Source organism: Sturnus vulgaris, chromosome 1 (genome assembly GCF_052056855.1).
Source record: "Sturnus vulgaris isolate bStuVul1 chromosome 1, bStuVul1.hap1, whole genome shotgun sequence".
NCBI classification, from domain to species: Eukaryota; Metazoa; Chordata; class Aves; order Passeriformes; family Sturnidae; genus Sturnus; species Sturnus vulgaris.
In genome coordinates, this window is record NC_142243.1 from 132,586,552 (window position 1) to 132,607,797 (window position 21,246).

A 21,246-nucleotide genomic window follows, 5' to 3' on the forward strand; every position below is an offset into this window, starting at 1 on the left:
AATTACCTGTGAAGGTTCGCCATGTAGATGCCCATGTTCCCAGAAGTAGGGCTAATGAAGAGCAGAAAAACAATCAGCAGGTAGATCAGGCTGCAAAGATAGGGGTGTCGAAGATAGACCTTGATTGGGAACACAAGGGAGAGTTGTTCCTGGCTCGATGGGCCCATGATGCCTCAGGTCATCAGGGCAGAGATGCCACATATAAGTGGGCACGAGACCGAGGGGTGGATCTAACCATGGACAGTATTTCTCAAGTTATCCATGACTGTGAGACGTGCGCTGCCATCAAGCAAGCCAAGCGGGTGAAGCCCCTCTGGTATGGGGGGCGGTGGTCCAAGTACAAGTATGGAGAGGCCTGGCAGATTGACTACATCACACTGCCTCAAACCCGCCAGGGCAAGCGCTATGTACTGACCATGGTGGAAGCCACCACTGGATGGTTGGAGACCTACCCTGTGTCTCACGCTACAGCCCGTAACACCATCCTGGGCCTGGAAAAGCAGGTCCTTTGGAGGCATGGCACCCCTGAGAGGATTGAGTCAGACAATGGGACTCATTTCAAGAATAGCCTTATCAACACTTGGGCTAGGGAACATGGCATTGAGTGGGTGTACCATATCCCCTACCATGCACCAGCTGCAGGGAAGGTGGAAAGGTACAATGGACTGTTAAAAACCACCTTGAGAGCATTGGGTGGGGGATCATTCAAAAACTGGGAGCAGCATTTAGCAAAGGCCACTTGGTTAGTTAACACCCGGGGTTCCACCAACCGAGCGGGCCCTGCCCAGTCTAAGTCCCTGAATATAGTAGATGGAGACAAAGTCCCAGTGGCACATATCAGAGGTTTGTTGGGGAAGGCAGTTTGGATCAATTCTGCCCCGAGTACAGACAAACCCATTCGTGGGATTGTCTTTGCTCAAGGACCAGGTTGTACATGGTGGGTAATGCAGAGAGATGGAACAACACGATGTGTGCCTCAGGGAGATCTGATTGTGGGGTGAGGCAGCATGAGACAGAAGGAAATATGTAAGTGTCAAAGGTCTGAGCAAGTGAGATGGAAGAAAATGTGTCCGAATAAGTGAAAGATGGAAATTTCTACTTGCTGAAGTTTTTACATGCTGTTTAGTATGTTCACGATATGGAGATAAGGGGTGGAATGTCCTAGGGTGATGTTATGGTGTTTCTATCTCCAATCGTGTGTCCTGATTATGTTTGGTATTATGTCCTGTGCTTCCAGGACTGAGTCTGAGAGTGAAGCTTTGTTTTGTCTTATTATCAGCCGGCTCACCTCCCCCATGGTCTATGTTTAGGAGAGGTTTTAGCTTGGCTTGCCTGCTTGCTTGCTTGCTTGCTTGCTTGCCTGCTTGCTCGCTTCTGCCTTTTTCTTTCCTTCGCTTTGCCCTTGCTTTTGCTTATTAGTTAGTTCAGCTAGGCAGTCCAACTTTTTCCCTGGACTGTTTTCTCTTCCACCCCGTCCCCTCCCTCTCCTGGATACCATCTGAACGGACGGGGACCTGGGAACCCCAAGAAACACCGGGAGGCTACACTTTGTCACCTGCAGCAGTCATCCCCAGCGCCAGAGACTGATAACTGAGCGACCACTCGCCAGAGAGACTGAGTTTGTCATCCCTTCAGAACGGTGAAAGAGTTTTTTTTGTCAGCTGGTGTTGTCTTTTTTCCCTGTGCTGGGGAGTGTCTTGCTTGTTAAATAAACAGGTTTTTTCTCCCACTCTTCTCCGAGGAAATTCTTCCCGAACCCGGTGGGGTGGGGGGGGAGGAGTCGTGGGGTTTGCTGTCTGGGGGCTCCTTCTGGAGGTTTTCCCCCAAATTTGCCCAAAACCAGGACAGTACCCTTCAAGGAGCCACAGACATCCCGAACAATACCTCACCAACCTTTCAGCTGAGGGGCTTTGCTTAGAGGAAGGATGGTGACAACTAGTCTAAGAAGAGAATGACACAATCTGTCACCCATACCTTCTTTTTCCCCACCAGGAACAGAGAGGCCTTGGAGGTGGCACGGAAAACCCGAGCAGATAAGGCCATATGAAATACAGTACAGGACTTTCACCACAAATACCACATCACATCTATTTCTATCAGCTTCAGTTTTCTGCTCTCACACAATAGGATGGCACTATTTGAACAGTATTAAAGCATGTATCTGATTTTATGAAAAAACAAACAAAGCCTTGCAGTAAACACAGACCAACAAAGTCTCATGATGAACTAGGGACAGAGCATCAGACACAGTTCAACCCAGAAGCTAGGGTCACTTCTCTGTGACACCTGCTTTGTTAAGCAGAAACCCCTTTTAACATTAACCTGAGACTTTGCTGCCAAGTTTACATAAATTCACCACTGGTCACAACTTGCTAAAGAAACGCTTCCCAGGTCTGAACCAAACAAAGCCTGGACAGGGGTCAGAACTTGTAGGGGAACACACTAAATGTATGGATTTAGTACAATTATGGGTTTCATATTGTTCACCTAGGAGCAGAAGACCTTCAAGAGCTCAGGGGGATATCCTATGAATAATCATAACCACGTTTGGAGAGTGAAAGGAAGAAAATATCAGAGTGAGGAGACCTGCAAAAAGGCACCATAAGAATGGCACAAATGTGATGCTGAATGTGTTAACTTCTGATCCAGTGTCTTAACCAGTGGATAATTCTTTTTTAGAATTCAAAATAAATAGAATGCTGTCTGCCAAGATGCAGTAATTTTGTACTAGTAAGTCATATCATTCTGGACCAGCTGTATATAACAAGGCCATCCCAAAATACAAGTTGTAATTTATTAATTCTGCCTAAGTAAAAGGTTTCCAGTAATACTGACAGCATTTGCAGTTCTCACTTCAATGAAGCACATTGCAAAGGATGCTTCGTCAGACCTACATATCACTGTCACTCCAGAAGTCAATGCACTGACAGTCGTAGCAGAGGTGGATGTTACAGGATACTGGGAAAGTGATTATGTAAGATAGAAATGCAGATTTTTGGAGTCTCACTCCAGCAATGCAGAAATCAGAAGCTTTTAATGGAATTAGCCAAGAAGGGAACATCTCTTGTACACATCACCATTATCCCTTGGGATCCTAAAATTCCTTGTGAGGAATAATCTCTCCAACTCACTCATAATTTTAGCACAGCTAGGAACTACATATCTTCAGTTCTCCTGTAATTTAAACTTCTTTCCTTCAACAGAAACACCACCTGACAGGTCTTAACTAAAAGTGAATGACAGCAATAGCAGCTTACTTAAAAGTGTAAAGGAAATGCATATTTATGAGCACCCAGAGTAATGGTTTATGGACCTGAGAACTAAAGGTGTAATAATGTCTCGAAGGCATATTAGGAGACAGAATTTTACCTTCAGGAGCCAAACTGGGCTTCTGTCAGTGATGAGATGGGTGTTAAGAAAATAGGATAGAGGAGCCTGGCTAACTTTTAAATTTAATTTTTCATACCTTCAACTCCATCCTTTTCCGTTTCTGAAGGCTCACAGAAAATGAACTACATATGTGTATATAGTAAAATAATGGCATTTTACTCCTAACTTTGGAACTGGACTTACTGCCTGACAGGTGAATGTCTGGAATCCTTCACAAATACTGCAATCTAAAATACACAGTGAAGAATAGCTAGGCTTTACTTCAAACCTTCTCTTAGAAATACAAATTTTTCAAGTAACTTGTATGTTGTATTTTTTCCAACAACTGACATCAGAGTGATGGTAATGAGTTTATGAGAGACCCTTTGATTTTATTTCATCATTTTCATCAGGATCACTGCTCTGTTGATATTTTAATGAATAAAATCAGTTGGTTTCCATAATAGCCTTACCTTGAACATCACTATATTATAAATTATTTGAATAGTGAAAGATATGCATTAGGGCAACCTATTCAAAGAATCAAGGGTTGCTCCCAGTATCCCTTTTTTCCTAATCTTTATTCCACAGGATGATCTTTTAAGTATGATGTCTCTTGTACAAAACATACAAAAGATGGAAAGACTGTTAAGAAAAAAATTCTACCATCTGGAAAACTATTTGATTAGATCAGATAAAGCACGGAGCAGTCTTCTATTCCTGAATCTTCCATAAAATTACAGTATGACCTTGGGAAATCTCTTTTCCTTGCAAGACTTTGGTACTCAGCAAAAACTCTTGAGATGCTAGTCTAATAGTATAATAGAAGAAAAAACACTCATGAATGTTATCTATTAGAGATGATTCTCTGATGGCCTATATTAATTTATTTTTAAAGATTTTAAAATTACATTTACAAATATAATGAGAAATAATTAAACAAGTACCTGAAAAAGTAACTGAATCTGCTACTGACCCTTAAATTCAATTTCTTATTCATTAAAAATATGTGTTAAATATTTATAAACCTATGGACAAAGCAATTTCAGTTTCTGGAATTAAACGCATACAAAACTAAACAGAATTAAACAGAAAACTAAATTTTAGCTATGCTTTGTTCCTCTGTACTGTATGTGGGCATTGCTCTGATCACAAAGGTCTGTGTGCTACCCCTTGCCTTCCCTCTGTCTAGAGTCACCTAATGTGGTCTAGCATGTGACACAGGACACAGAACATCAGCCATGCATCATTAGGTGGCCAGTGACTTGCCTTAGCTCAACTCCATCTCCTGTGAGAGAGTCCTGATGCAAGCCATCAGCACAGAGAGCCCCTCATTTCCCAGGTGGGCTCCCAGCAGACAGGATAGGCATTGATGTATGCAGATGAGAGTTTATTTGCAAACTCTCTGAATCATCCTCTATTAACATTCCTCAATCTGGCTGATTCTGTTCTTTAAACACACCAGAAAGGACACTTTCATTATACATAACATGCAGAGTGAAAAACAGTCAATATACTTCTTTTTCAAAGTAATTTTTCAGTTCCTTGCAACCTAGAGGTTTGTCTCACATTTGGAATGAAATGTTTTTCTGAATTCTCATTTTTCAGATAGATAGATATAAGAATACAGAACAACAAAAAGAGCCACAGATCCTCCCTATGGCCCATTTTTCAACAGCTCCATTCCTCAGAAGAAAAGAGACACAGCGTCATTTTCAGTAACAACACGGTCCTTGTGACAGACATGCTTTTCCTAGAGCCAAAAAAAAGCCAGTGAATCTCACTATGCCAAGTTCTAACAACTTAGCAAAGAGTTTTTGCAAATGCAGAATAGACAACACTAAATTATTAGAACAGTATTACCACAGCATTTGAGTTCAAACACTGTTCAAATGGCAGCACCAGACGACACACCAGTGTGAGATGTTAGTGACCAACAGTTCACAGACATACAAATGCCTTCATCACTTTCCACTCCAGGTGTTTACTCTGCTATAACCCAGTCTAGCCAATATCTCAACTTATTCCAAGATTTACTGACAACAGAGCTCTTCCAGTGCTCCCCATACCTGTGTACAGACTTCTAAGTACTGAGCAATTCTGTGGGGAAGATTTCAGTAACTACTGTGCACCTGCATTAATTTATTTCAAAATGTGATAAACTAAGTTAATATAATATTTGGCAAATTACTGATTTTGCATATGCTGTGTAATAAATAAATAGGTGGAGAAAGAAAACTCCACCTAAAGAAAGCACCTCAGTCAGTGATGTGTGCAGTGGAGATAGAACGTATTACCATGCACCTTATGCCACCACCTTTGGCACCTTTGTTGTAAACTGTTTGAAAATCTTCCTTTTTACTTACTAAATAAAATATGTTCCCAGGTTCCTTGTCATCCTACAGACTATGTGTTTTTCTTTTCTGTCACTCTCTGGAGATGAGCTAATTGCTAGAAGGATGTGGTATAAGCTCCTTTTAGTTTCCCACTGAGATTTTTTGATGACAAAATGCCTGTGTCACATCCTACCATTGGGACGTGCTGTAACAGCTAGGACCAATGAGTAACATAGAAAAGTTCTGTCTAAGATGTACAACTGGGGATCCTCTGATAAACTGCACACTATACTTACTGCTAGACTGTTAAATACTGCACTTCTGTAATACAAAGAACAAGAAGTGCAGCAACACCAAATTACAGTCAACTATTTATTAGAAAGTCCCCAAAACAAACAGGAAAAAATGATGATGTGGAAATATTGTGATAGCTTCACCACGCTGTGTTGAGAGCACAGGTACTAAAAAACAAAATTTAGTGTTATGATCGAAATGTCTCCCTTTTTCCTTATCTCTCTCCTTTCAGCATGAATATCATGTTCTTTCAAAAAAACATAAATTAAAAAGCCTGTGAAATTCAAGATTATGTTGTCAGTTCTCTTGAAATCTTGATTTTGGTAAAAATATTCAGTATTAATTTTTCCACAAGTAAAACTTCAGTCAGAAAGTTATGATAATCCTTCCAAATGCATTCTCTAGCTATAAATATCTCAGAAAGCTGCTCCACTTCACAGTGAAACTTTGTCCATATGGAACATATGACTAGGAAGGACTTGGTGAACTACTGAAATCCAGTGCTTTGCTAGAGAAGGCACATGTATCATTCTGTTTTCTTTAAAACTGATCATAGAAACCCATCAGTTGGAAAACAAGTTAGAGCTTTCATTTGGGGTTTTTTTTGGTCGGTTTGTTTTGTTGTTGTATTTTTTTTTTTCTTTAGCCTACCAATAAGACATTACCCAAGAAGCTCAATCTCCTATTGGTAAGAAACTGCCTTCTGTTTCCAGTTATGTTTCTTTATAGACGATTTATACAGTTACAGACTGGATATATATATATATATATATATATATATATATATATATATATATATATATATATATATATATATATACATATATATATATGGACTGTGGTTTTCCCATGTGTTTACTTGGGAAGTTCCAGAAGGAACCATATTTGTCTTAATTTATGTTCAGCTGTGCTAAACAAGGCTCTTCTTGGTCTTCCCTAGTAATTCTTTCAGCATTTCTTTCACTTTCAATTCATCTTTCTTAAACACAGATGAACTAAACAGTACTCAGTACTTCAAACTCACTGTCCCCAGTACCCTATTTAATGGCTTTAATATTTTTTATCATTACTTTAAATTCATACAAGGACAAAGTAACACTTTTCTCGTGACTATGAGTAATCACTAGGAACAAGGGAACCTTTCCACTAAGATTTCCAGCCAGTGAATTGATATCACTGGTTGTGAACTAGCTGGTCATCAATGTGCACAGTTCTTTGATACCACTTTGGCCATAAACAACAAATGGTAAAGAAACATAATTAGCTTTTCCAGAACTGAAATGTTATTCATTTTATCTTCACACTTATGAATTGGATTTTGCTCCAAGGTTTCAAGGATAAGCATCTGAAATAACTGCTAAATTCAGTAGTGTGATACCTGTCCCAAATTTCCACCATGAGAAAATCCAACCTTCCTACTCATGGTCTCTTGACTGTAGGAAGTGTTTCTCTTCAGACCAAAAATTACCTGAGAGGTAGCAGAATAAACCAAAAAATTTAACACTAGACTATGCTTTTAATTTCTCTTTTTTCATCTGTGACAGAAATAAGATGAGGAAGACAACCCTCTGTGGGATACATTTTTTCTGCTTTTGTAAGAGCCAAAATCTTTTATTCTCCCTCTCCGAGGAATACATGAAAGCATTTCCCTCTTTGTCCTTTTCACAATGATTACTCATTAGAATTTGATAATTTTCTCTACACAAACATGAGCTGTATTTCCTTCTTCCATTAAACTATTTGGACAGAAGCTCTTTCATGGAGTATATATGCTACGAGGTCTGTGGTTTTCCAAGCTGCCTATCAAGACACACAGAGCCTCCTGTATTACAGACATGAGTCTGACTTTCTGGTAACTCTCCCAATCTTTTCCATCTGGTATTGTACTTAACAGGTGGATTTTCTGAGACACTTCACACTATGAAGTATGTTAAGGATTGTACCTTCAGTTCTATTTGATTTGCAATTTATTCAATGTTTCTCTCTGTGCATTCTAGTTTGTACAGTCCTCATTTATTCCAGAAAAGACAGAGAGGACTGCAGCCTATCTTTTCTGTAGAAGTATTTCTTCAGAGACAACCCCACTAGTCATTTCACTCCACTTCTTTCCACTGTTCAGTAGGCAAAATACCACTGTACTATACCTGAACATTATGCAAAAGGCTGTGCCAAAACCAGGACTGCATTCAGGTTTTGTTATGCCTTCCACACGTATGAAAGACAACATCATTGCTCACTGAAGACAGTGTAAAATACCTCTGAAAACACATTAATGTAAACTACTGTAGCGATTATTTATAAAGTAACACAGCCTTCAGGCCTGATCTGACCTACAGAGGCCACTAGATCGAAATCAAAACTGATTCTGAGAAGCTGAAGGAAACTTACACAGGGCATGAATCCTTCTTATGCTTCCTAATCTGTTCAATCTACATGTTTTACGGAATAAAGACTCCTCCTAAACTCAGCTGATGTGTGGCTTGGCTTTGCACAGTGTTCAATAGTAATACTGGCTTATGGCACTTACTGGCCTGAGTTTCACCACACACTTCAGTTCCCGCAGTGTGCTGTCCTGGCTTTGATATGTATTGGCTTAGTTTGTGCATGCAGCCAGGTGATGAAGTAGATCAGAGAGCTCACTCAACTCACAAACTTCTCAGCCCATATTTTACTTCAAGCTGGATCAAAATGGCATAGAAACAGCTCTGCCATCCCAGAGGATGGAATACTATATATTGTGACACAGTGGCAGGAACAAGGAGAGAGAAGTAGGTGTTGCTAAAGGTCACTTTCTAATGTTGAAGTGTACCCTCTGAATATCTGGTTGCAGGTGCACCAATATATTAGGCAATGTGAATAGGAACTGGAATTAAAGGGTAGGCTCACTCCAGTTGTTACAACAGTCCCTGACACATGTGCCCACTGACACTCTCTCCCAGGTAATTCTTGCATATGGCTCAAGAAGGAACTGAAAATAGCCTGGAGCAATTTTCCATAAGCAGTGTGCAAGCAGCCACTCTGTTTTAGGGATAAAAGAGTTTAACAGTACCATCAGTGTTATTTGACCTCTCTGCCAGAAAGCAGTACAATACTAGCTTAACCTACAAGTGCAGACATGAATCATCAGCCCAAACTCTCACCCTTCACCTGTTAGAACAGAAACCTATAGAGATTGTTCTTACACATCTCCACTCAGTGCCTGCAAAAGACCCCATTTACATTCTAGTTTACCTTAAAACTTCTCCCTTCTCTTTGGTTCACAGTGACCACAGGTCCCTCAGGCCAGGTCTAAACTGACAGCTGCAGACTCATTCTGCCTGTGATGAGAACTGGTAAGGTGCAAGCAGTGCACAGCAAGTTAATTAGTGCTGATAAGAGACAGGTCAACACAAGCACTGTGCTCAAGAGGCACAAAGCTGAAGGGTTTAACACACAGTGTGAGCTCAGACTTACTCAAAACAGCTTCAGTAAATCTGGGCTGAGCTCTTACCAGTATGCTGTAACCTTGAGCTGAAGGGACCATGTCTAATGCTGAGACACTGTTTCACTCCATATGCTAGTTCATTATCCAGCTCCTCTCTGTTTTGACTGCCAACAAATAATGATGTTTTTCAACACTTCTCCACTAGGAACTGAATGCACAAACATCGCATCACAAATGCCACCCAACATCTGCCAGGCAGTTACCATCTTCCCATGACTATCACCTAGGCTGAACCTGAGCAAGTGATTTACTGACAATCTGTGTCACATCCTCTTACCTATCACACCCTAGATCATCCAAACACCAAAGCTTACGAATGGCCCACAGGTATTCAGTTAAAATACCACAAGAAAATTATTTCTAACAAAAAAATTCCCCATGCATTCTAAAATTATTGTTACATAGCCAATGAAAAATCAAATACTGAAACTGAAGATATCAGTTTTGATACAAATCTTACAGCACCAATGCAAATATGCTGATAATGATAGGATATTCACAGAAAATAAATGAACAAAAAGCCAGGCTTTTCCACTTTGCCTATCTAACAGGAGGTCAAAATTCTTGAAAATACTACTGTTTATTCTATGAGTTATTCTAGAACAGTATCAGAAGCTTATCAGTAGCTGAGCAAAATTCCTTCAGTTGGTCCCACAGTGAAAAGGGTATCTATGTAACTGAGATAATGACAAGCACCAGATTTCAAGTAAAATATTTCAAAAATTAAGTAGCAGATTAGTTACTTGCCTTACATTATTTGTAAATTTATTAACTGAAACCAGAGTGCTCAATCAGGGCAAATTCTTTGTTTTCCCACATTCCACTTATTACAGAGCTCTTCGTTCACTTGATGGTGCTTTTCTGTACTGATTCAACTACTACACAAATGAAATACCCCAAAATAACTTTGAATGTGTGAATATTTTCAATAGTGCTTATTTTAATCAGCCTTTATCATCAAATAAAAGCTAGTCACATGATGTTGGAGATTTCTGCAACTGTAATTCAAATCAAGCAAAAGCCTCTTCTTATTTTCATTCTAGCAGTTTACACTTCCTAAGACCATTCTCATTCTGCCCTATAAGTTCTTTTCTTATCTAACACTTTAAGCCTGCAAGCAATATGTAGAGCCAAGCAGACAAACACATAAATAGTTCAAGACCTTGAAAAGCACAACATAGCCAGTTCCTAACTTTCTCCCAAAATAAGGGATAACGCAAGCAAAAGCTTCCACTGAAAAGAAAAATATTTTTAATAGAATCCAGTTACAGAAATCCATGACAACACACAATTAATGGACCACATGATAGCAATCATCAATGTGATTCATTACATTCAATTCATTACAAAAGCCAGATGACTGTTCTGTGGTCATGCTTTCCCTGAAGATGGACACCTAACACCCTCTTTTAAGGCCATAAATAGGTGCAATACCTGATGAACTACATAATGCACATGTTCACATCCTGAAGCATGAAATACAAAAATCCCTTCAGTTACATCTCTTGACTTGATCCAAGGTGACTCTTATGTCTTTCTTCTTAGACCACTGCCCCTGCAATGCTGGTCAGGCTCCTTGCTGCCTTCATTCCTGCTAGCCCAGACAGGGGAGGAGCAGCAGAGGTTTAACAGACTTTCCATGGCAGGACAATGGCTGGACAAAACTTAACTGCACCCAAAAACCCCAGAGCTACTTCTCACAGCATTGTAGCTAAAGAAATGCAGTTATAACTATGAATTATGTTCACCCTAAATATCTATCAAGTACATTTTGAGAGATGCATCTGCACTGGGCATTTCATTCTTATGCCTGCTCCACTGATTTGTTATGATGAAATGAGAGGAAATCTGATTTGTAGCTCACTGCTCAACTCTCCTTGCATTTATATTAATGCAATAGTACCTACAAATATAAGCACATGCACCACACATAGAGAATGTGTATATACGAACACTGTACACACCGAAAAATTATGTCTGAGATTTTTCAGAAATGGGTGTCTAAAATTAGATTTACATATTCACACTGAGATGAGAGTACTTTGAAGTCCAGCTTTCACACATGAGCTAAGATTTTCAAAGCCTGGTGAAAGAATTTCTAAAAATGCTAAACTGCTCTGCCTCTGAATGTAATATACACATGCTTATATGTGTCTATAGTGAAAATTGTATGTATTTTGTAAAGGATTATAAGAGTTTTTTTCTCGGTTGACTTTGACTGCAGAGAAGAATTCATTGAAGATTTGAATGAAGCTGAGAGTAAGTACAAACACAAATATGTAACATTGCAACAGCCCTGTAGACACCGGATACCTTACAGGAATTGTAAGTGCTTGAAATAACACCATGCTGAAAGCCAGTACAGCAACTGGAAACATGTCAAATTTCATTCTCATTTACACCTATAACAAATTTGTAGCAACTCCACTGAGTGAAATAGCGATATTGTTGATAAGATTCAAATAAGAGCAGACTAGGAGCTTCCATCTGTATAAGAGTACTAAACAAATGTAGTATGAACATACAGTAAAAACAGTGTAATCAAACAAGCTCAAAGAAACTTTTGCTGTGGAGAAGGGATGGGATCCAAGGGTTAAGATACACAACCTTCCTCCTTAGCTTCTCTTCCAGGGATGTGAACACATTCCTCCAGTCCTCTGGATCTGCAGTCACCCCTCCCATTCTTGCTCAGACTGAGTCTATGTCTGCCCAGCAAATGAAAACTAAATAATATCCTCACAAATGTAAGTACATATCCAGATCTACCACCACCTTTTATGCTCCCAGCCAAGGCAATATAACATAGCTATGCTTCTTTGGACTTACAAAATATGTGATCACAATCTGCATGTGCTTAAAATCCATCATCAGTCTTCACAGAACATATTTAAAAACATCCCAATCGTTACAAAATGTGGATTAAATTAGTATAGCCAGACTAGGCTTTGCTTCACAGCAGTGTTTTCCTCAGCTGCTCCCACTTTAGTTTCCAGAAAGTGATTCCACTGGCATAAAATTAAAATCAAATCAACTAACTAACTGACCAAAGGATGTGCTTCGTTTTTTGCAACAACAAAATTCATTCTTTATAAAACCTCATCCCAAAAAAAGGAATTATACGTGGCATTAGTGGCCTATCACTGTGAAGCATGAAACTCAGATTCCAAAACTTGCCAACAATCATACATAATAGCAAAAAGAGGGCTTTTTTTCCTACTTCTCTATTATGTGATTAGTAATAGATTTTTATTAGAAAAACTCAAAAGGGCAAATGTAATGTTCCATATGCAAAACAAAAGCTAGACCAGAACTGTTTATTTTTGTTTTTTCTTTTCTTTTCATCATAAATAAACAGTAGAAGACTTTGTGAGTAGTTAGTATTTGTTTCTGTATTTTTCCCTTCCTTTCCTTTCCCATAGTAAATAGGTGACATTAAAATAGGGAAAAAACATGACTAGCCAAAAAAACAGACTGGAGAATTTTTATTCCCTTGACATCTGTCCTGCTACATCTTTGCTTAAGGCAGAGGAGAGCAATCTCATGATGTTGATGTTGCCTTCTGGTTCCCTTTCTTAACAGACAAAAGATAGAGGAATTGCTGTTTTGTGACAAATTTCGAAATTTTCAGTATAAATTCAGTCCAAACATTTTCTGCTGTTGCTGTTATTTCAGAAATTATATCGAACATTTTCATGCTGACAACAAGCATTTCCTGATACAAAACAAAAGACAAAAAAACCCAGCAGATTTCATCTCATGGCATGCAACATATTTCAAATAAAAGTATCAAAATGTAACATTTTCCCTCTTTTTAAGCTGAAACGGAAGACTGATAGCGGCCAGGTTTTTCTGAGTATGCAATGGCACTACTTAGGACAAGGAAGACAGAAGGACAGTAACTCCATAAAAACACAGAGAAGGTAAACAGTAACAGAAAACATAGAAAAGGTGAGGTGGTAGAGAGTAAAGACAACACTTCTAGCAGTAGGGCAGGTGAAAATGGCAATCTTCCACAAGAAGGGCTTCTCTCTGGAGACAAGAAGGCAATAGGTCCATGCTCCAGCTGGTAGCTGGAGGAGGGAATCCCAGAGATGTTTGTGCTGCCACTAGTCCCCAAGCTGTTCTCTGTCTCAGGGCTACAGTGAGAGCACAACCCTGACCCCAGGATGAGGCACCTTTCTTCCGGACAAGTTACGAGTCTCCATACCAAGGAATTTTTAAAAGGCCCAGCTTTACACACAAAGTTTTATCTGTTAGTTCAGGGGGGCACCGCTCTCTCCACTCCTGCACTGCCACAGCAGGACCCAGGACTCCTACCCAGTCCCCTTCCCTGCCCTACTGCTCCACATGTGTGACACCAACGAGCACCACCTCCATCACCAAGTGTAAGAGTCGGTCTGGAATTTCCCTCATATACCTCATGACTGTGGCGAGGATAGAGGCTATCCCAAGGACCCCCCACCCGCTTCTGGACAGGAGTTCTGGCCTGGTGGATGCTGGCCAAGGGACTGTTTGCTGGTGTGCAGTGCTTGCAATGCTGTCTATGGGACAGTGCCTTTGAACAGGTACTGTGCCTACAGCTGCTTCTTGGAGCACCACTGCATGTTCTGTCTGGAGCACCTCACAATGGCCCATAAATCTCCCCACCTCTTAGCCAGATGCCACTCGCTTTGAAAAAGGACTGTAAGAAGGTGACCCTCTGGAGAATCCTTTGAGATCTCCCCACAGAAGACACATCTATTGGCTGGGACCACGAGGACACCGGAGTCTATTGGGCCAGACCACGGGGACATCCATCTCATCTGCTGGTAGCTACTCCCCATTCCCCCCTTATCTCTCTCTCTTTACTTTGTTTCCTTTAACTCTCCCTCTATCGCAAAACTGAGTTGTTGGCACTCAATGAAAGTGCATTTCTGCTTTGAGCAAACTGATTTGTCCCCTGCTGTTGTCCTTTGCACCCATTGAGATCAAAACGAACCATCGCGACTCCCATCTGTATTAACAGCGGATTGTGACACCAAGTCACCCTGCTCACTCTACCAAAGTGAGCAGCTTGTGCTTTCCAAAACAAAAAGAGACTGTATTTTCATTCATAACCTTTATTCCTTCCCAGGGATGTGGGGAGCCTTATGTGCTCCAAAGAACCCCTGGGCTATGGCTATATACGCTCCAGCCTCTAAAAGATCAAGCTGGCAAGTCAGGAGAGATAGAGCAGACAACAGGTAGACCTCTGAGTCTACAAATTGAAGGTTGAACGATTGGCAAACCACCTTTCCTCATGAAAAATTATGCTACAGCAACACAATAGTAATGGGAGCCAAAAGTATGTCTATTCCTGATTTGTAGACCAGGTTTTAGTTATGCTATAATCCTCTCAGTATGCCTGCTTAGGATCCCACAGTCACACAAGTCATGAACACTACCCACAAATCCTGCGGCTTCCATGCCGAGCAAGCGACACACCAGATGAAGAAGGATGGAAAATATACATGTGGAATTGTTCTGGGAACTTAAAGCACACATAACAGTAAACAAAGCAAATATGGTACAAAACCTGTTGCTATTTTCACAGCATTTGTGGAGCAAAGCTGCATAAATGCAGAAGGATGCATACTGCCTCACACCTTTCATCAGATTCCAGCAAATTAAGCACAGCAGCACAAACAGCAGCAGGGAGAAGGAAACGCTCTGCAGAAGAGCTTCCCTGTTTGCTGCTGCACTACAGGTATATATTTAGGTATGTGAGTGAGAGATGAATAAGAAGTGTTAAAATTACTTTTCCTCATTTCTTCTCCAGCCTTGGCTGCTCATGGAGATTTGAACAGGGAGAGATCCCTTGGTGCCATCCTCCCTCCTCCAGGCACGGCTGAAGCCAGTTTGAAAAGGTTGCTGTGGTTTTCCCTGTCCACGTGGGGATAGGCTTCATGAAACCACTGCCAGTTTGGTCTGATATAAAAGACTGCCTCTGCTCCCCACTGAGAAGGCAGTGCCACTGTCAAATACTGGAGCACTAGCTTAAGTGGCACTATAGACAAATTTTGGCTGGTGGTAGGAGAGATGGCTGAAAGCCAGCTGACAGGGAAGAGCAGTATCAATCTCTCTGCTGGGGGAATCCTCAGAAAATGCGACTGAAGCAAACAGCAACCGCTAGCGGCACAGAGGCAAACAAGACACGAGTGATCTGCTCTCATGGAGAAGAGAAAAAGGCAAACGGCTGAACTGAAGTAATCAACATGAACTTGAACCATGGCACAGGGCAAACATGTGGCACGCCGTATGGAAACTCAGAACAAAACAGAAAGCTTGGAACAAAATGAAATTAAAAATCTGCTTCTATTTCAAATTACTCCACTAAACATCTAACTGAAAATTGTGTTGGAAGTTGATATGACTTTGTGACATGTTGTTCCTTGAAGGCTGCCATTTTCCATCAAAAAAAAGGTATGAAAAATGTTTCAATCTGGTTACCTTCTATCCAGCAAGGCTAGAAAACATTAAGTTGTAAGCTAAAAAATAACATCACACCATTAGTCAGAAGGAGGTAGCTGTTCAGCCAGCATCTATCATAATGTTTTCAATAATCCATAGATACCAAATGCCTGGAAAAGAAGGCCGGCAATCACTCCAAGCATGGATTTTGAGCTTTAAATGCATTTGATACATTAATTTTTTTAAAGACAGGCCCTGTGCAGCCTCACATTGTTTACTAGATATAATCTACCTCAGAAAGGGTGACCAAATGTCCACCTCCAAAACAAGTGAGCCTGGAGCATTAGGGCATTCTGTGTTCTGAGGGTTCATCTGTTGAACATCTTCACACTAAAACATCCCTGCAAAAGTACCTAAGCTGTCAAACCTAAGTCTTAAAGAATGACTGATTTAAAAAAAATACTTTCTGTATAATTTCTAATAAGTACCTGAATGAAATCAGGCCAAGAAGAATCAAGAGGAGTTAAAATGAAGAATCTAGAGCATCTCTCCTATGAGGAAAGACTGAGAGATCTGAGAGTGTTTACCTAAGAGAAAAAGAGTAGGCTCAAGGAGGACTTTATCAGTGTATATAAATACTTGAAGGGAGGGTGCAAAGAGGACAGAGCCAGGCTCTTCTCTGTGGTGCCTTGTCACAGGACTAGACGCAATGGGCACACACAGAAACACATAAGAAAAAAACCTTCTGCTTTGAGGATAGTCAAACATAGGAAGAGATGTTGTGGAGTTCCTATCCTTGGAGATATTTAAAAGCCATCTGAACACTGTCCTGGGCACTATTCCAGCTCTAGGTGGCCATGCTTGAGCAGGGCATATGGATGAGAGGACCTCTACTGGTCTCTGTCAACCTCAACCATCCTGTGACAAATGGATGAATTATTACCAGTTTTGCAAAACTATATAAGAACAAAAAAAAAAAATCAAGAAATAATGACAAAAAATCACCAACATCACTTATATATTCATTAGGGCAATACTGGATGCTATTTGTCCTATAATACATCTTAAAGGCATAATGAGTCTAGAGGGCTCACTCCACTAAGCTCAGCTACCAGGCCTAAAGATAGCCCCAAATGGTTACACATAAAACTCAAACACACCTGTAAAACTTAAGTTTAAAATTGTATCCATAAATTTTCAAACTCCCCCTCTTACATTTATTAAGTTCAGAGAACTAATTTCCATTGGCAAACTCTATAGCAGTATCAGTGAATGACCAGAATGGGAGCTGAAACAACCATCATCAGAGCAAAAGGGCAGTCTATTTGTGCTCTTTGTCCTCTAAGGAGTATCACAATCACAGAAACACCTCCTCGGTTATGCAGTTTACTTGCATGAGATTCTTCCCTACAGTAATTTTTAACATTTGTTTTTGCCAAGTTAAGAGCAAAGTCTTGCATCTAAAGAAAATGAGCTCATTATGAAACCCACCGTATTTTGCAGTGCCCAGTGCTGCACTGCATAACTATATAAATATAGATATAACTATATGTGTATTGGGAAGGTGCCAAATTGTTCAGACAACACACCAGGCCAAAACTGTCAAGTCAGCAGCACAACAGCACCTCTGAGTCCTGGACCCCACCTACCAATACCCCTAGAGCCTTGCTACAGCATAGCATCCTCTCCCCTGCTCAAAGCACAGTTTATCAGTCCTGGCATCTCATAGCTTTGAGAAGCCCAACTGTGCCAGGCAGTAGTCATGTGCAAGAAACAGCATAAGCTGTGAAAGAGTGGGAGGTAATTATTTGAGCCTCCTACTTAAATACAGCTTTACACCTGCCCTGATGTCTCCAAGGAACCTGCTGATCACCACACTTTCACCCTGCAGAGGATTTCAAAAAACAAGTCCAACCATAGTCGCCTGAAAGTGTTCACAGAAACTAAAAAAATCCTAAAGGTGGTGGTTGAAAAACAAGTGACCATGATGCAAAGCAAGTGGAGAAAATGCCCAAAAGCTGATACAATCATCCAAGCACCCAGTTACATAGGATGAGTTGTCACAAAAGCAAGCTGCAGGGCTCCCATTTGTCACCAAACACACTTGGGTGAAATATTTGTGGTGTCATCTTCTACTGGACAACAGTTTCCTTGCAAGGTTTTTACACAAAACCTAAAAAACCCAAAAGCAGAGAGTTCATATTTTTAAACATTTTTCTATTATATCTGCTTCTCATCCAAAAAGGCACTCAACCTTTCAGCCATGTTTCTCATAGAATGAGCCCAGGAAATCAGCCACACAAACTAACCAAGATTAGGAAACACAAGACTACTCCACACCTATCTAAAACAGATAAATATGAAATAACTCCTCACTTACAACTTGATGAGAAGTTGAAAAGACCATTAAAACAGTTATATTAAAATAATCAGGCAGCACTAAAAAAATTAAGATGATGTGACTGTTCACATAACCCTAGCTCTTTCACCTTGAGCATGCACATTGTAAACAACCTTTTTTCCCCAGACACTTGTTGTTTTCTGCATATTTAAACACATGTGTGTGCTTAGCAACTGTAAAATAAAGTCATTTTCTTAAATAACTGAGTACAGATTAAGGTACTTTGTTTTATATATAAACTTTCAAAATACTGTACTCTTATATTATTTAACATACAGAGACAGAATCCTCATATATGGTTTTCAAAAATAACTCACCTTGGTATTTATGCAAAGAAAGAGGGATTTGCATTTGCTGTGCAAGTATCTGTGTGAAGGTACATGTGTGCATGTACATACTTTGTATACATGTTATCTACATATAGGTAAGGACAGATAAAGTCCTAAGGAAAAAAATTAACATGTTTAAAACATACATTAGTGTGAAAACAAATACAGTTATGCAATGCAAAAGTCTGTAACATTCAGTGCATAAAAAAATGTTATGAATGAGGAAAGTATCTTGTTAGAAATGCCCATATATGAAATTAGAGACAAACAGGAAAATCAGGAAAGTTCCAACAATTCAGAAACATTATGAAACCATTTCACTGCAGTATTTCACTAGTGTTTCCAAACACACAGCATATACTTTATCTGAAGTCACTTAAAATAAAACTTAATTAATTACTCCACAGCATGTACAATATTAAGTTTTTGAAGAGGAATGTTACGTTTTGTTACATGAGTGGGCCTTGCTGGGAAAAAAAAAAAGAAAAAAGCTTTGGTTTTATTTTAAGCATACAAACTTTTCTTTCAAAGTCTTACCTATTTGTTTCCTGTACTGGTCAACAGGAGTCCTTGATGTAGAGGCATCTTTTCTACCCATTGTTTTCAATCCAAAAATCACTGTAAGTATCAGGGAAAAAAAAGCAAAACAACACCACCAAAAATGAAAAACAAAAAACAACAAAAAAAACCAAACCAGAAACCACAATATTATTACTAAATAAATTACTAACAAAATCAATTGCTTATAACATCAGAAAAATGGTAACAAGCAACATTTACATGATTATACACAAAGACATAAGCCTTCCCAGAGTACAGGGAGACACTGGAGTTAATCATCACTATTCTGAAGACTATTAGATACATTCTAAACATACCTTTTTCTCCATTGCACGGATTATTAACATTACAGAATGCCTGTTAGTTTGAATGAAAATAAAGAAAAAAAGGAAGGATTTAAACTGATTGCACTGTAATTCAGCATTTGGTACCACTGAATTACATTCCTATATAATTTATTTCTTTAGTAAACCAGAGAATGAATGTAGTGTTGTGAGCTGCTTCTATTATTTAAAATACATTTACACCACACACAGGAGTTGGAGTTGCTCAGGAAACCCACCTGCATACACAGCCTTCCAGCCACCTTGAGTAAACAGAGGAGCAGATACCTAAAACACAGGAACCCCACACTCTCCTATCTTCCTGCCATGGGTTCTAGATATCTGTGAACGAAAAGAAAATCGAGAACAAAAACTGAGAGTGGGGATTGTATGCATTTCACACTTTTCAGGCATGGCATTGATAGTTTAAATCACCTTCATTGCATTTAAGTAGCAACCATCCTGACTCTTGAATAGAATTCTCATGTTGCACGGTAATGTTGCACAGCTCCTCACAATGAGGTGACACTAGGATTGCACAAGGAACTGCATAATCATCCATACAAAGATGTTCTTTCAGGTATATTGGTGCTTCCACACCATTTATGTAACTGAACAAGCATCATCCAAACAGTGCTTTAGCAAATTCCTGATCTGTCTTTCAACATGCAAAACCTTATGGTTTCATATTCATCCCTCAGAGGACTGCCACTCAAGTGGCAGATTCTACAAACACGTTAATTTCACCTCTTTTTCCCTGGTTAAGAAATAACTGGCTGTTACAGTCATGCTTACTGCTCAAAACACTGGGATTGAACCATTTTGGCTAGGCTGAAGACATTACTCACCATGGTGATGATAAGCCCCACCATCTGACTGCCTCTACAACACAAGAGTCCCAACATAACACCCACACTCACAAGAGGACTGACGTTTTCAAGAAGTGTCAGATTTACTGCTCAAGCACAGAAGACTCACAGCAGCCAACCCCTGCCTTTTCCCAATTGGCCCTGGCGAGCACCATGCCAAGGGCAAACTTTGGCTGAGTCATCCTGGGTAGCCACAAACCATGTGCAGATTGTGCACATATGGCCATGCAGTATCTGCAAGGGTTGTACTTTTCTGTTAGGCATAACCAGCTGTGCTACAGCAAGACGAGCATCCCTGGTCGCTGCCAAGGCACGCTTTCTGGGAAGTGCAGCCCTGGAAGGCACTGAGATGCCAAATCACGACCCAAAAAATCATGCCATGGCACTGCTGAACACTACTGCCAGCATCCCAAATTTAAAGCATTCACCATTATTTTCTCCATAGCTTCAAACATGATTTAAAATATAGCTGCAGGAATGATGCCCACTAGTTATTTGCGCATTTTAAAAGCACAAAATTTATTATTTTATATTCGTCTGTTCTATAGGAATTACTGTCATTTAATGTCATGTGACAAATCCAGGCTCCTTATGGGATACATGGCATAAAATGAACTTGGATGCTCCAAAGCCAGCAACCTTTTTTTTAAAATGTATTCAGGAATAATAACAAGGTAGAGAAGAGCATCACTAATTTTTAATCTGTATTGAAAATTCAATTATAGTGTTCTAATTTTTCCATACATTAATTTGGTTGAATTCCGAGAAAACTCCCTGTTTTATGTAAAACACGTAAGCAGTGAACTGTAATTCACTGGGTTATGTTTCTTTCCCCCTCTATTATGCTTCAC

General features: G+C 39.8%; 1 protein-coding gene across 1 annotated transcript in view; it reads right to left on the bottom strand.

Annotated features, from left to right (window-relative positions):
* TRIQK (triple QxxK/R motif containing) overlaps positions 1–21,246 on the bottom strand; it is a 66,493-nt gene that overhangs the window by 29,496 nt on the left and 15,751 nt on the right. Inside the window, exons 2-3 of the mRNA XM_088177195.1 lie at positions 19,766–19,868; positions 19,180–19,260 (exon numbers count right to left, since the gene is read on the bottom strand). Coding sequence (XP_088033321.1) covers positions 19,180–19,240 — 61 coding nt within the window. The 5' untranslated portion in view covers positions 19,241–19,260; positions 19,766–19,868. The remainder of the gene's footprint in view (positions 1–19,179; positions 19,261–19,765; positions 19,869–21,246) is intronic.